Source organism: Protopterus annectens, chromosome 10.part0 (assembly GCF_019279795.1).
Source record: "Protopterus annectens isolate FY-2018-M chromosome 10.part0, PAN1.0, whole genome shotgun sequence".
Lineage (NCBI taxonomy): Eukaryota > Metazoa > Chordata > Ceratodontiformes > Protopteridae > Protopterus > Protopterus annectens.
Genome location: NC_056744.1, coordinates 1,610,529,939 through 1,610,544,994, shown reverse-complemented (window position 1 = coordinate 1,610,544,994; position 15,056 = coordinate 1,610,529,939). Strand labels below are relative to the sequence as shown.

The window sequence follows — 15,056 nt, the reverse complement described above, 5'->3', positions numbered from 1 at the left end:
GACAAATCTACTCCTGCACGTGGGGCAGCTAGACCCCCTGCTTCCATATCCATTAAGGCCTTTTCCAGGGCTAAAGCTGCTAAACTTTCTAAAGCTTTGCCTCCCAAGACTACCTCCCAGAGGCCTTCTTCTAGTTCTCAGATCCTCAGCCTTGCAGAGGATCTTATTTCTTTAATTAGAGGTTCTCAGCCTCACCCGGACAGGGGTTCTCACCCACCACCAGACAAAAGGCCCAGGACTGAGCCCTCTGACCAACACTCTTCAGATGAGTCCACGGATGGATCTGAGTTGTCAGATCACCAGGAGGAGGCTTATTCGCCCTATGAGGATTCTGATGCTGAAGAATCTATCCTTGACCTCCCCTCCTGAAGAGTTTTCTTTTGGTGAGACTCTACACTCCATGAGAGAGCATTTTCAATGGCAGGGTCAGGAATTCTCTGATTCTAGAAAGAGATTAAAGGACCTTTCTGCATTTGCCTCAACATAGGCCCTTAGCTATACCTCCTGTTTTGAATGTTATTGATGATGTGTACAATGATGTTAGTACAGCCCCTGATACTCTCCCTCCGGCACCTGCCAAACCTGATAGATACTACAGGGTCCCGGATTCTCATTTTCATCTGTATAAGGCCCATTCCGCAGACCCAGATACTATTTCTCAGGGCCCTAAAGGGGTTGCAGCTGCCACTGCCAAAAATCCTCTACCTTCTGAAAGGGAGTCTAGAGCTTTAGAGAGATGGGGAAAGAAGGTATATACTTCTGCAACTCTTTCCGTGAGGGCATTAAATTGTCAATTTCATATGATACAGTACCAAGAGTATTTGTTAGATGAACTGAATAAGAAGCTTTCTTCTTCTGAACCCCTTGACCGTAAATCCCTTCAGGATCTGGTACATAACTCACAGCAGGTTAGTAATCATTTTTTAAAGTGTGGTTATGATGCACTGGAGGCTTCATGTAGGTCAGCTATGACTGGGGCAGTTATTCGTAGGCATGCCTGGCTGAAGGAACAATCTTTGCCAGACCATGTTAAAGCTAAACTCCTGGATGCTCCAATGGAAAAACAAAAATTATTTGGCTCCTCGGCTCAGGAGGTCTTAAAGAAGTTTGAAGAAAAGGCAAAATCTGTGCAAACAGTTAAGGTTTTTCTGCAAGTACAACCACCGAGATTCAGCAGAAACTGGCCTACTAAGAATTGGTCCTTTCCAGACTCGGACAGAGCCCAGAGAGGCAGGAACAGGTGTCCCAGAGGTAGAGGGCAAGGTAGAGGCTCCTACAGAGGCCGTCAGTGGCTGCCTACCAACCAGAGAGGTAGTGCAGCAACAGCAACAACAACTACTACACCAGGACAGACTCAATGACTTTACTTTGATTCCGCCTACCAGGGCTCAATTGGAAGCACCCTTGGGCGGAAAGCTTTCTTTATTCTCAAAAAACTGGCATTATATTACAAGGGACACATGGACACTGCAAATAATAGACAAAGGATACAGGTTCCACTTCCACACTTTGCCAAGAAGAAACGGAATGCCAAACCTGCCACCAAATCAGACGGCAGAGGCTTTAAAGCAGATCAACAACTTACTTCAAATGAAAGCCATAGAAAAGGTACCTCTTTCAGAACAAGGCCAAGGATTTTACTCCATATTATTCCTTGTTCCAAGAAAAGAAAATCAATGGAGGCCTATTCTCGACCTGTCTGCACTGAATACTTACCTCATTGTGCCAAAATTCAAGATGCTGACCCTACAGCAACTTCTTCCCATGTTGGGCAAGGAGTCTTGGCTGGTGACTCTAGATCTCAAGGAGGCATACCTGCATGTCCCTATTTGACCAAGTTGCAGAAGACACCTCAGATTTCTTGCAGGATCAGAGCATTATCAATTCTCAGCATTGCCCTTTGGCTTATCTACTGCCCAGAGTATTCACGAAATGCCTGGCATCAGTAATTGCACACTGCAGACTTCAGGGGATTCAAATCTACCCATATCTGGACGACTGCCTTATACAAGCGGACAACAAGAAAAATTTGATAAAGGACTTGGCCTATGCCATCCAGCTACTACAGGCCTTGGGATACACAGTCAACATCCAAAAATCAAGACTTGTTCCATCCCAAAGGATAACCTTTTTGGGTGCAGATCTAGACACAACCACCCAAATGGCCTTTCTCACAGAAGAAAAACAAAAACAACTTCCGGATTACTTCATGAATCTGACAAGACAAACTCAGCTAACTGCAAGGAAAATCCTGCAGGCCCTGGGTTACATGGCATCCTGCATAATTCTGATTCCACAGGCCAGGCTGCACATGAGAAAATTACAATGGTACCTAAGGAGTGTATGGTCTCAGCACAGTCACAGTTTGGAAACTTTGATACCAATCATTCCTTGCCTTCAAAAGGAATTCCTGTGGTGGGCTCAAGCCTGCCAGTCCAACAGAGGGTTGCCTTTCAACAAACCAAAAACAAAACAAACCATCACCACGGATGCTTCAGACCGAGGATGGGGAGCACACATGGAGGACACATGTATCCAAGGCCTATGGTCTCAAGGACAGCTACGCATGCACATAAACCAAAAGGAAATGCTGGCAGTGATACACGCAATTGAGGCCTTCAAACCTTTCCTCCATCAAGGTCACCTGTTAATAAGGACAGACAACACCACAGTCATGTGGTACATAAACAAGCAGGGAGGCACACATTCCTACCCTCTATGCAAGCTGACTATGAATCTATGAGAACTATGCCTGAAACTCAATATCCAACTACAGTCCCAGTTCGTGCCAGGGAAAGAAAATGCACTGGCAGACAGCTTAAGCAGAACTACCATGGATGCACACGAATGGATGCTGCACCCAGACATCTTCCTACTCATAACAAAAGCATGGGGAAAGCCGGAGATAGATCTGTTCGCCTCCCCCCACAACCATCAACTGAAGACATTCTGCTCAAGGACATACCACCCACAAGCTTGGAGGGTGGACTCCCTCTCTTTCAGCTGGAAAGCTCTAAAAGTATATGCCTTCCCACCTCTCCCATTAATGTCCAAGGTTTTACTGAAGATCAGGGCGGAACAGCCAAGAGTGATTCTGATAGCTCCAGACTGGCCAAGGCAGCACTGGTACCCACTATTGAGGAGCATGTCACAGGCGAAACCATGGCCTCTCTCCCTATGGCCTCTTCTTCTGACGCAGAACAATTTCAAGATCATGCATCCCAACTTGAAAACATTGCAGCTAACTGCCTGGAAAATTCCTTAAATCCCCCTCAAAATAACTTATCACAGAAAGTAAAGGACATTATTATGGAAGCTCGCCGGCCTTCCACAAGGAAGACATACTCAGCAAAATGGAAAAGATTTCTCATTTGGAACACAACAAAAGGCTTAGATGTGACAGTGACGAGCATGACACATATTCTGGAATACTTAGCAGAATTGTTCCACAATGGCCTGTCCTATTCTTCCATTAAGATTCATGCCTCAGCAATTTCAGCAGAATACAATGTGGATCCACCTATCTTCTCACACCCTCTCCTCAGGCAATTTCTGAGAGGGATCAAAAACATCAATCCTCCAAGAAAACCCCCTTTACCTACTTGGGATCTCAACTTTGTGCTGGAGAAACTAACACTACCTCCCTTTGAACCAGCAGCATCGGGATCTACAGTTTCTGTCTTGGAAAACTGCATTCCTTCTGGCCATAACTTCAGCAAGAAGAGTATCTGAGTTACAAGCTTTAATGGCAGTACAGCCATTTCTTATCTTCCATCAGGACAGAGTTTCACTAAGAACCAATCCTACTTTTTATGCCAAAGGTGGTATCTAGGGTATCCCTGAACCAAGCTATTCACTTGCCTACATTCTTCCCAAATCCACAAAATAGAGGGGAAAAACTTCTACACACTCTGGATATACACAGACAACTACGCTACTACTTGGACAGAACTAAAAGTAACAGAAAAACTGACCAACTCCTTGTAGTATATGCTGCTGGGGTACAAGGAAAAGCAATTTCCAAACAGACAATTTCAAAGTGGATAGGAAATTGCATTCGATTTTGTTACTCCTTTCATGGAAAGACAGTTCCTGCAAACATCAGGCCTCATTCCACAAGGGCCACAGCCACCACTACAGCCTTCCTAAGAGGGGTGGCTACCAAGGACATTTTAGAAGCTGCTACATGGAGCTCCGTGCATACATTTGCCATACATTACAATTTACCTTTATACTCCAGATCCAGAGCGGGTTTTGCTACAGCAGTCCTGCAGGGGATCTTAACTACACCATCCTTTTCTTAGTACCTCCTCCCCCAGATTGGCTATGGTATTCTACCCATATGTTATGACTGCAGATGCATCCTTGAAGGACATAGTACAGTTTTGTACCTACCATAAATGTAGATGTCCGATAGGTATGCATCTGCAGTCAGGTTACCTCCCTCCTTCCCTCTGTGGTATTCCTAGGGTACTTACCCTCCATTAGCTAGCTGGGGGATCTATTATGGTGTATTTGTTTGTATATATATATATATATATATATATATATATATGTGTATATATTTCTTGGAAAATGTTTGGAATTTTACTGCATTCCTCCAAATTTGGCCTTCCTAGAGGGCACCTGGCATCTGGGGCAAGAAACACTGAGGAAAATGGCGTCGGCTGATGCTTTTATACCCCAGACGCTCTGACGTCGGGGAAAGTGCGACATCAGCCGAGGCCAGACCCAGACTTTGGAATCCGGCCGACCGAAGGGCTGCCTGAGGCAGGACAACCCATATGTTATGTCTGCAGATGCATACCTATCAGACATCTACATTTATGGTAGGTACAAAACTGTACTTTTTCATGAGTAGTTTAGTGGGCCTAGTAAGCCAGCTGGCATGGTTACTTTTCACACACTTTTTCCGGCACGGGGCTAGATTTCTGTTTTTTGGTGCCCAGGAAAGAAGGCCCTTGGAGACCTATTTTGGACCTTTCTCATTTAACACTTTTCTAAAAGTTCCTACTTTCCGCATGCTGTCCCTGTAAACCTTGTTTTCCCCAATTCTTCCTTAGGTCTTCATGGCCTCTCTGGACGTCAAGGATGCTTATCTTCATATTACCATTCATCCCCTTTTCAGGAAATGTTTACGCTTCTCTGTTTCTTGTGTGCACTTTCAGTTCTCACCTTTGCCCTTTGTGAATACCCTTTGGGCAGTGGAAAGACCAAAGTGCCTGTAGACTTCAGGGCTTTCAGGTTTACCCATACCTGGACAATCTTCTCTTTCTAGCTTCTGTCCAGAGAATCTGAAGCAAAATCTTCACTATTTCTCTTCTGCAGAAGTTGGGGTTCACAATAAATTTCAAAAAGTCCTTTCTTACACCCTGTCAGAACCACATCTTCCTGGGTTGCAGCCAAATCTTATGATGACATCTCTGCTTCCTCCAAAGGTTCTGTCCCTCGTTTCCTTCTTTCAAAGTCTTCTCCCTCTACATTCTCTGACTGCCAGGGAGTTTTCTAAACTCTTAGGGTTCATGGCATCCATCATTCCCATGATGCCTCTGGCCAAATTTCACGAGGAAGTTTCAGTGGTACCTGAAATTAGCATGGTTCCAGCATCCACATCCACTAAAGTTTGTGGTTCCTCTTCTCCCTCGTTTGAAAAAGGAATGCCTTTATTGGATTCAGCAGATTTCCCTGAAACCAGGCCTTCCTCTGCAGCCTCTTCTTCCCACTCAAGAGATGTTTTACAGACACCTCAGACCCAGGATAGGTGGTAACTTTTGCTTCCATGAAGGTACAGGACCTCTGGTCTCCTTTTCAAAGGGAGGAGCATATCAACATCAAACAGATGAACTCTCCAGGGTTTTCATCCTGTTTTCCATCCAGGACCTCTAAAATTGTTTACAGACAGCACCACAGTTCTGTGGTATGTAAACAAATATTGGGGGGCAAAGTCATACCTTCTGTGCGGGCTGGCTGTCATGGCATAGGAACTGGCAGTTCAGTACCAGGTAACTCTTCAGGCAGTTTATATCTCTTCCAGTCAGAATTTTGTGGCAAGCACTCTGAGCAGGTCCATCACTTAATCTCACAAATGGATGATTCACAGGGATGTATTTCTGGATCTTGTTCACCGATGGGGTACTCCTCAAGTAGATCTATTTGCCTCCCCTCTGAATGGGCAACTTCCTCTCTTTTTTGTGCCAGAGTCTCAGGTCCTCCTGTTGGGAAGGTGGACGCCCTATCATTTCCATGGAAGACGATATTTCTTTATGCATTCCCCCCATTTTTCACATTCAGAAAGCTCTGCTCAATATTCAGCAGGACAAATCAAATCAAAACTGTTGTTGCTGATCCCCTTTTGGCCAAAACAGCATTGGTTCCCACTTCTTCTGCATTTAGCCAAAGCCAGTCATCACAAGTTACCTCACATGGTGGACCCTCTCACACAGGACAAAGGATTTCTTATCCATCCACATCTGTCAACTCTCCTTTTTTCTGAGGACATGCTTAGGATACTGTAGGAGGCCAGAAAACCCAATGCTAGGAAATACTACTTATCTAAATAGAAGAGGTTCTGTCTGGTGTCATTCACATAACCCAAATCCACTGTCTGTGGATGTTGCTTTGGTTCTGTCCTACTTGTGTGAGTTGCTCAATGATAGTTTGTCTTACTCCTCAGTGAAAGTCCATTCATCATCCATTTCTGCCTGTCTGCCTTTGTCTCCCTCTTTGGCTTCTAGGTTAGAGGTTAAACTTTAAGTCCTTCACATTAGACCTCCCAGGAAACATGTTCTTCCTCTTTAGGATTTGAACTTTGTTTTGGAGAAGCTGACTGGCTCCATTTGAGCCTGCAGCTACAGCTTCTTTACAGCACTTCACTTGGAAAACTGTTCTTTTATTAGCTTTGACTTCTACCAGAAGGGTGTCTGTACTTCAAGCCTTAATTGCTTCCCCACCTTTCCTGATTTTCCATAAGGACAGGGCCTCTTTGCATTCTAACCCTTACTTTATGCCAAGGGCTGTGAATGAGTTGTCTCTTAACCAATCTCTTCATTTGCCCACATTTTTTCCTTCTCCACAATCCTCTAGTGAGAGGATCTTGCACGTCTTGGATGTGCATAGGCAACTCAGATTTTACTTGGATAAAACTAAGGTGATCAGGAAATCTGATCAGCTTTTTGTTTTTCATCCCAGAGCTCTGGGATTTCCTACTTCTAAGCAGACTATTTCCTCTTGGATTTCAAAGTCTATCTCTTGTTATGTTTTCCATGGGAAGAGCCTTCCTTTTTGTGTTAAGGCTCATTCTCCTAGGGCTGTGGCTTCATCTGGTGCTTTTTTAAGGGTTTGGACACGAAGCAGCTACTTGGACTTCTGTTGATACCTTCACCGAGCATTACAAGTTAGATGGCATCTCCAGATATAGATCTAGGTTTGCTAGAGCCATTCTTCGTGGCTTCCTGGAGAGCCCTTCTGATATTTCCTCCTCCCAGATTTCCTCCTGAGCTTTAGCATTTTCCGTCATGTAAAGAATACTGCAACATCAGAATAGAAGGACATAGAATAGTTGTGTAAATATAAAATCTCACCATAACCATAGATGTCCTTCTCTTTTATGTTTCAGTATTCTATCCCTCCCCCCTTCCCCCTAGTGCCTGCTTTTGTATCTGGATGTCTGATAAACTCCTTGTTCCTTGGGCTGTGTTCCTCCTGAGGCATTCAGTTCTGAGGATTGTACATGTCGACATCACTTTTATGGCCGACTTACTCCACATGCATACGTGCAACATCCCACATACTAGCAGTACTTGAAAGCTTTTGTATACTGGCCGGACATCGGGTCACCTAGGCGGAGAATCCCTCAAGTAAAGAATGCTGCAACATAGAGGAGAAGGACATCTGTGGTTATGGTAGTATTTTACACAACTATTCTTTATCCATGCATAATGTCAGTTTATGTGAAGGATGAAACATGCGTAGACACACACACACACACACACACACACACACACACACACACACACTATCGAGCACCAGGAGTAGACTACAGTAGAAAACCCTTTTTCCTTTGGAGTGGGCTTGTGTAGGCCTTTAGGAAAGAGAGGACTAAGAATGTGCTAGAAGATACTGTACTGCTAGAATAATCAGTAACAGGAGGCTGCATTGAAGGTGGCTTTAGCGTCTATAAAATATATCCCCTTTGGATGAAGTCCAATAGCCCATGTGTCTCATGTGGTGGCTGCTTAGGTTGGATCAACCTGGACCTTTCTTCTATTGCTGATTATGAGTGGAAGTTGGAAGTCAGGATTGCAGCGAAGCCATCTAGGTTGAATACCTCTTTGGGGACTTTAATGGAGACCCAGGTTAAGGAAAGATAACTTGTCTCTTGGCAGACTTCCTTTGGTAATTGGTTGACTTCTTCCTGCTAGTCATTTATATTTGAATCCGTTTACTTCAAGTGTATCACTTAGTGCCTGAATAGAAATATTGTAGGGAACTGTGTTAAAAGCATGACAGGCAAGCTTTTTATATTGAAAAATTGCTCTGTTGAAAACCTTATGCCATTAAAAAAAACAAATATTGTTTAATTGTTGTAATTTATAATAGAAGAACCTTATTGCTTACACTGAAAGAAACAAAGACATATTGACAAGAATGTTGTACAGTTTTCAAAGCAGGTTCCAAATTATTTTTTAGAACATTTTTAGTAATAGCCAGTAGGAATCTGTATATTAAGTAGCAGAATGAATAATTCAGCAGCATGTGCTATACAGTCCAGTTTCCCTAATGGTGATTGTGGATCAGTTGGTCAGGTTGTAACTTCCTGAAAACAACTGGTCAAGACTTAAGTTAAATAGTTAGCTTGTACAAGATTGCGGATGTTTGCTGCTCCCTTCCATGTGGTGTTTCTCCCTTCCTCACGGTTGTGTGACTCTGGTGTTACTGTATATAATTATGAGGTTGGTGAGGGCCTTGCCTCCCTCATGAGGGTATGTATGGTGGGGCTTGCTTCCTGCAGAAGCACATATCTAAGGTGTTGTGGGTGTGTTTTAAGGGAAGTATTTTCTCAGTCTCTCTTGACCAGTCAGTTATCAACTGACTGTGTCGGTCTTTCATAGGTGAATCTTGAAGTTTCATTCCCTGTTCATTGCACCAGTCAACAGCTTCCATCTCTTTTAGTGACCAGTCAAAGCATTACAGAATTAATCTGTCAGGAAGTGGACTTGATGAAGTTGCAGCAAGAAAATCTTCTGATACATTCATGTTTGGGAATTGTGCTGTGGGCTGTGCCTTTAGCAAAGTACTGGTCACACCACCTCTCTGCCAAAACATATTTTTTACAGGTTTAGCATGCAAAACAGTGGGTTTAGACCATTTTTGAGGTTTTGGCTTCTTGGTTGACTGTAGGTACATTTTTTTAAAAGACTGAGAAACCGTAGAATAGGATGAATTTGAAGGATAGTGAAGAGTAGTAAGTGCCTTCTGTGACATGGGACAGGACCGGCCAACCTGAGGGCATCCAAAGCACTAGAAATCAGGTCAGGTGGGCAGAAGTCTATCTGTGGTTGAATTCCTTTCCGTATTGAATGATATTGCAGCCATACCTCTAAACCTCTGGCAAAGCCATAAATAATGGGGGGACAAAGGCCCAATAATAGGGACACTTTTAAGTATTGCTCTTACAAACTTAGAATGTTGATAGAATAACAGGTTTTGTGTTAGCATGAATTTTCTGAAGGGTATGAAATCTGAAACTCAAAAGTCTCATTATTTTCTGACTTCAGGCCTCAATGATTTGCCAAAAAAACATAATTTCATGAGAAACAGACCAAACTTATGAGGCAAAAATATGGACATTCTGTGAAATACAGTTGAGAGATATGATTGCAGCAGTGAGGCCTGTATTTAAACATTTACTATGGGAGTGAGTGTGACACCCCTGCACTGGCCCAGTAATCAAGGAGCCTCAATCCTCACCACTGCCAACAGCTAGGAGATGTACACACTGGAGGGATGACAAGTACACACACAATAAAGTGCAGTTTCCCTTAGGAGCATAAAGAAATCACAGTCTGTCCGGGGCTGGTGTCTCCCTCGTTCTGCAGATCTCCATTAAGACTCCCCACTGGCACAGGTATAGGGTTAAGATCTCAGCTGAGGGGCCAAGCCAAGAATTCCAGCACCCTCTGTGTCCAACCAGTGCTTCATGTCCCTATGTCACTGCCCAAGTAGCTGACACACACACACTATGAGATTTGATTTACACACACACACACACACACACACACACACACACACACACACACACACACACACACGGAAGCTTGGCACAGGTTTACTAGCTATGCCCCCTTCTGCCCAAACTATAAGGTAGTTTCCACTGCCGCTAACTCCTACTTATCAGCTACTGTGAGGTTCTTACAAAGGATGTCCAATCCTACTCTGTAGTGTTACTATTATCCAAATGGTAGTCTGACCAAGATTTGCAAGGCTATTTAGGAGTGGCCTGTACAGTGTCACCAAATACATGTGCAAGTACTCTAAGAGCTTAAATATATTTCACAAATATCAGCCACAAAAATAGGTTTAAATATATTTAATAATAAATAATAAAAGAAGAAGACAATACTCAATAAATCCAGCACAGTTACCTCAAAGTTCAAAATCACAGGAAGTATTTAAAACAACATTGCAGAACCGTCTCAGATAAATACAGAAAACATCTAAACTAATCTTTACGATATTCCTATCTATATCTAAAAGAGATGCTATGCCCTGAATCTTACTTACAGCAAAGCAGGTGCAGATGATAATGATAAGTGAATATTCTTGCTAGGTCCAAAACAAAATGCTAAATGCACAGTCTCTCTCTCTCTCTCTCTCTCTCTCTCTCTCTCTCAGAGAGTTCTTAAATTAATATCAAATATTACTGCTGGGTTAGCTTGGATGACATCACTTTTTGTCACCTGACTTCAGTTCCCAGGCTAAAAGAGAAACTAACAGATTTTCACATCTCTGTGTTAAAAATACATCTCTCTCAGATGTTTGCAGATTTGGAAGTCATAAAACAAAAAAACAATATTTACATTTTAAACGTAGTAGTTACTTCTCTTTCAAAACAATACAAAAACTTCTAGCTCTAGACATTGTGTCTGCTACACTGAAAATGAGAGAGAACTTTTATAGCACAATCATAAAGCAGTTTAATTTTAACTTATTTTCTCAAAGTGATGTAAGTTAACCCTTTTATGTTCTAGTTTCTACTGTTAAAATATACATTTGCACAGATATATAGTTTATATGCATTTCTGTTTTAAGTCAGCAGGACATGCTGTGGTTACATATTAGCTCAGTACATAACATACAGTTCTGTATGAATCATGTCAATGTTCACAAGTGACACAGAATTATTTACAAAATTCCAGATAGCTGGGCTGGCAATATATCCCTATGTCACAGTGAGTTACAAAAAACCTTTTACTTTATGTAACTGTATGCAGCAACCTTTTTCATTCCCTGTTGATGTCATGGTCCATGCCTGTGGTCAGGTACTAAAGGGAACAAACATGCATATCAAAGAATGTCAAGGTCCAGATGTGCTGAAAATGCCATTTGAAGAAAAGCATCATACTTTTTAAGATTGTTAATGAATGTTTAAATGTCATCAAGTGAAGCATTTTTCTGTCTATATGAATACATTTTAAAACAAATTATGTCCTTTACGAAGAATACAGTTAGCCACCATGTTACATGTATTGCAGAACTTTTGTAGAAGGCAGTGAATCCTGCTGTATTTTCTGTCATAACCATGTTGTGATGAAATACCTTTGTGTCTTCAGTGGCTCATCTCTCTCTCTCTTTCTCTTTACAGGTGAAGCTACTGAAAGGACTTGGCCTACAGTCCACTCTTATCACAGATGGTAGTACTCCTATTAATCTCTTTTCCACTGCCCATGGCCTCCTGGGAATGGTGCCCAAATCCATTGAACCAAAGTCAGATGATGAGTGAAGCCAAAGCTTATCCTGCCACTAAAGAAAATTACCTCATATTCTTGCTACTATCGCAGGGTTTCTAAACAAAACTATTCACCTAGAGGGGATTTCACGTATTATAATCAGCATAATTAATCCCATGGCAAATATGGGTCCTCTGACCGTTGTGCTTTTCACATGAACAGAGATTTCACTGATACTGGCCCTTGGTGTGGTGTTAGGATGGATATGAAACTGCTGAGAAGGTGCCGAAATGTATAGAATTACATATAATGGCTTGGTGTCCAGATATTTGTGCATTTTTGTTGCCATTTCATGTTCTTGAGAAGAGTTGCGTGAAACAATCTTCATTTTCTGTAGACTGCATTTTTAGCACACCTGTCTGTTGTCTAATGACAATCTTTTTTCTCTGTAAAGTTCTTTTCTGCCTTTTATATAAAATGTACTCTGTGGCGCCATATTCTGGTGTTCTATAGAGATTTGCATTTCAAGTTATAACTGTATTGGGGGAGATTTTGTGTTCATTCATTTTTTTCCCTGTGGAGCTATATAAAAAAAAAAATACAAAAAAATTACATGAATTTCTTTTTTTTCTTCCAGACTTTGCAATACCATGATTGAGCAACTGGTTCTCAGACAAAAACATAAAGTACAGAAAGAATATTGTTTAGAAAAGCTGAGAGTTTGAAATGTAATGAATCTTACAGTTCAGCTGTCTTGCTCTTTGCATACAGTACTGCACTATTTTATTGAGTTAGACACCAGCCAAGGAAGGATAATCACCAGATGATGCGATAACCTGTGTACTCATTATTTTGATAGCACCTTAAATGGAGGGAGAATGTGTGACTTGTGGTCACATGACATGTACATGACACCACCATTGCTTTCTGGATCACAAAATAGAGAACAGTGTGGCACGTGCTGCTTATTATGAAACATTTATGAGGCATGTTGCTTAAATCCCTTTCCCTCTCCTCTATTCCTACCGTCCATAGCTCTCCTTCTGCAGTTTAAAGAAGATCCATTCTGATGGCTTAGGGCATGGCTGAAAAACAGCTGCAAGGGATCAGTTCATTTACTATGCTAATACATCATTAAGAATATGTAAATGCTTTAGTGATCTGACCTCTTGCTTCTTGGGAATAGGCTACTGCAGTGGCGTTATCACAAAATGGGTGCCTTGTAGCTGAGATGAACAGGAACTAGTTACAATACTCTGCTCATATTCTGCATTATGAAATGTACGGCTTTTTACCGGCTACTTGTCTTGTAGCTTTGTATCCTGCCTGCACTGCTGGGTTATTACTGAAGCTTTGAGCACCAGCATTAAATATGCAGTCATTTTTATTGTGCTTTTCTTTTATCTTTAGAGTACACTTATCCAGCTTGATTCTGCGCACTTGTTTTACAGCTGGATAAGTAAGAAACTGCAGCAAGGTGTACATTAAAAGAACACAATTTATGGGGCTGCTAAGACACAAAGCAAGTGTTTCACTTATTGTCCTGCCATGTGCCAGAGAGCTGCATGGCTTAAATGGATACCTTAGAGTGGTTACATTTACATGTGCACTTATATGGGTGTGCAGATTAAAGCAATCTTTTGAAGATGCTGCCAGTGAGATTTTGTTTATTGTTTTCTTGCTATCTTGTAAACACCCTTTATACTACACCTGGTGGAATTCAGTTTAGTATGGCTACAGTTTGCCATTTTTGTGCCTTGGTTTACAAGATTTTGTTTCATTTCCCTCTGTTCCCTTGGAGCAGTAATTCTAGATGCTGTCAGTTGACTTTAGTCTTCTTTGTTGCATGCACTGCATCACACGTGGTGTTGTGTGAGTAGCAGATTTCATTTCTCTACAAAATGTCCAAATAAATACATACAGCTCATAAAGTTGCTTTCATATGTTTGTGTTTGTTTCTGTTTCTATGAATAAAATGCAGTTGACAGATTAGACAGGTGGTGTACTGAATGTGCTTGTTATCGGTTAGTCTAGCAGGGAAGAGGTGAAATAGGTAACAGATGTGCCCCACAGTTGGCTCTCTATAATTCATTTGGTGTATTTTGCAAATTGATTGTAAAGTAGTACCTTATCATAATTCTTTTTCAGTGCACTGAGAAACTTTTTTTAAATCTGTATTTCCTCTTGTCTGTCTCTGTTTCATAACTCTTTATTTCTAGCAACCGTTATTTTTGATTGTAGGTGCTAGGCAGGCTGACTGTTGAATCATCATGAATTAAGTTTAAATTATGTTTCCAGATTTTCTTCCTCTGGTATACATTTCAAAACTGAGCTACCTCCTGCCTGTAGCATTATGAACCAAAGTCCCCCCTGTGAGTCGAGATGTGCTCGATGCGCAACAGACTGAAGTTCTGCAAAATGTTTATATTCGTCTGACAAGCTGCAGCAGTTAAAAGTTTTACATACTGAGTTTGTTTTGTCCCATGTTTCCCTTGCTTCCGTAATAGATCTATGTCTGGCAATTTCACCACTTCATTTCTGCCAACCCATTAACCTTTGGACCATGGGTAAACCAGTCTGACACAGTAACCAATGATGCTTGTTTGTATATGTAGTATGGCGATAACACTACAGAATTTAATGCTGGATTGTTACTGGGAACTTCAAGTTTTACAGCGGGAGGTGAAACTGAAACTGCAATTTACCATAATTCCTATATTATGTTCTTCTCTATGGTTTCACTTGCTGACTGTGGTGATCTATGCAAGTTTGAAGTACAAGGTAGTCAGATGGCCTACCTGCAGAGTGTTATGTGGTATTTTGTTACTGAATGCTTTCACTAGCCATTACGTTTGGGCAGCTTCTTTGGATAGAACATTGTAAGTGGTTATGTGGGATGTTTTTTTAATATGTTTTGTATTTTCCATTTCTGAGCTCCTGATATACTGAGTATTTTGTGTAAAATGTAATAAACAGGAACCTTTTCAGGAGTCAAGCATATGCATAATAAATTGGGCTTCCTGTGACTCAGCTGTGGTTTGCTGTGTGCAAATGACTTTCTGACAGGTTAGGGTCCTTTCTTCCATAGCCATGGTACATAATTTAACT

At 41.7% G+C, this 15,056-nt stretch overlaps 1 protein-coding gene across 3 annotated transcripts in view; it reads left to right on the top strand.

Annotated features, from left to right (window-relative positions):
• The window catches only part of LOC122813790 (major vault protein), a 402,121-nt gene extending 388,232 nt beyond the window's left edge, over nucleotides 1-13,889 (top strand). For all 3 annotated transcript variants that reach the window (XM_044086295.1, XM_044086296.1, XM_044086297.1), the window contains exon 17: nucleotides 11,864-13,889. In XM_044086295.1, coding sequence (XP_043942230.1) covers nucleotides 11,864-12,001 — 138 coding nt within the window. In that variant the 3' untranslated portion in view covers nucleotides 12,002-13,889. The remainder of the gene's footprint in view (nucleotides 1-11,863) is intronic.
• The last annotated feature ends 1,167 nt before the right edge of the window (nucleotides 13,890-15,056 follow it).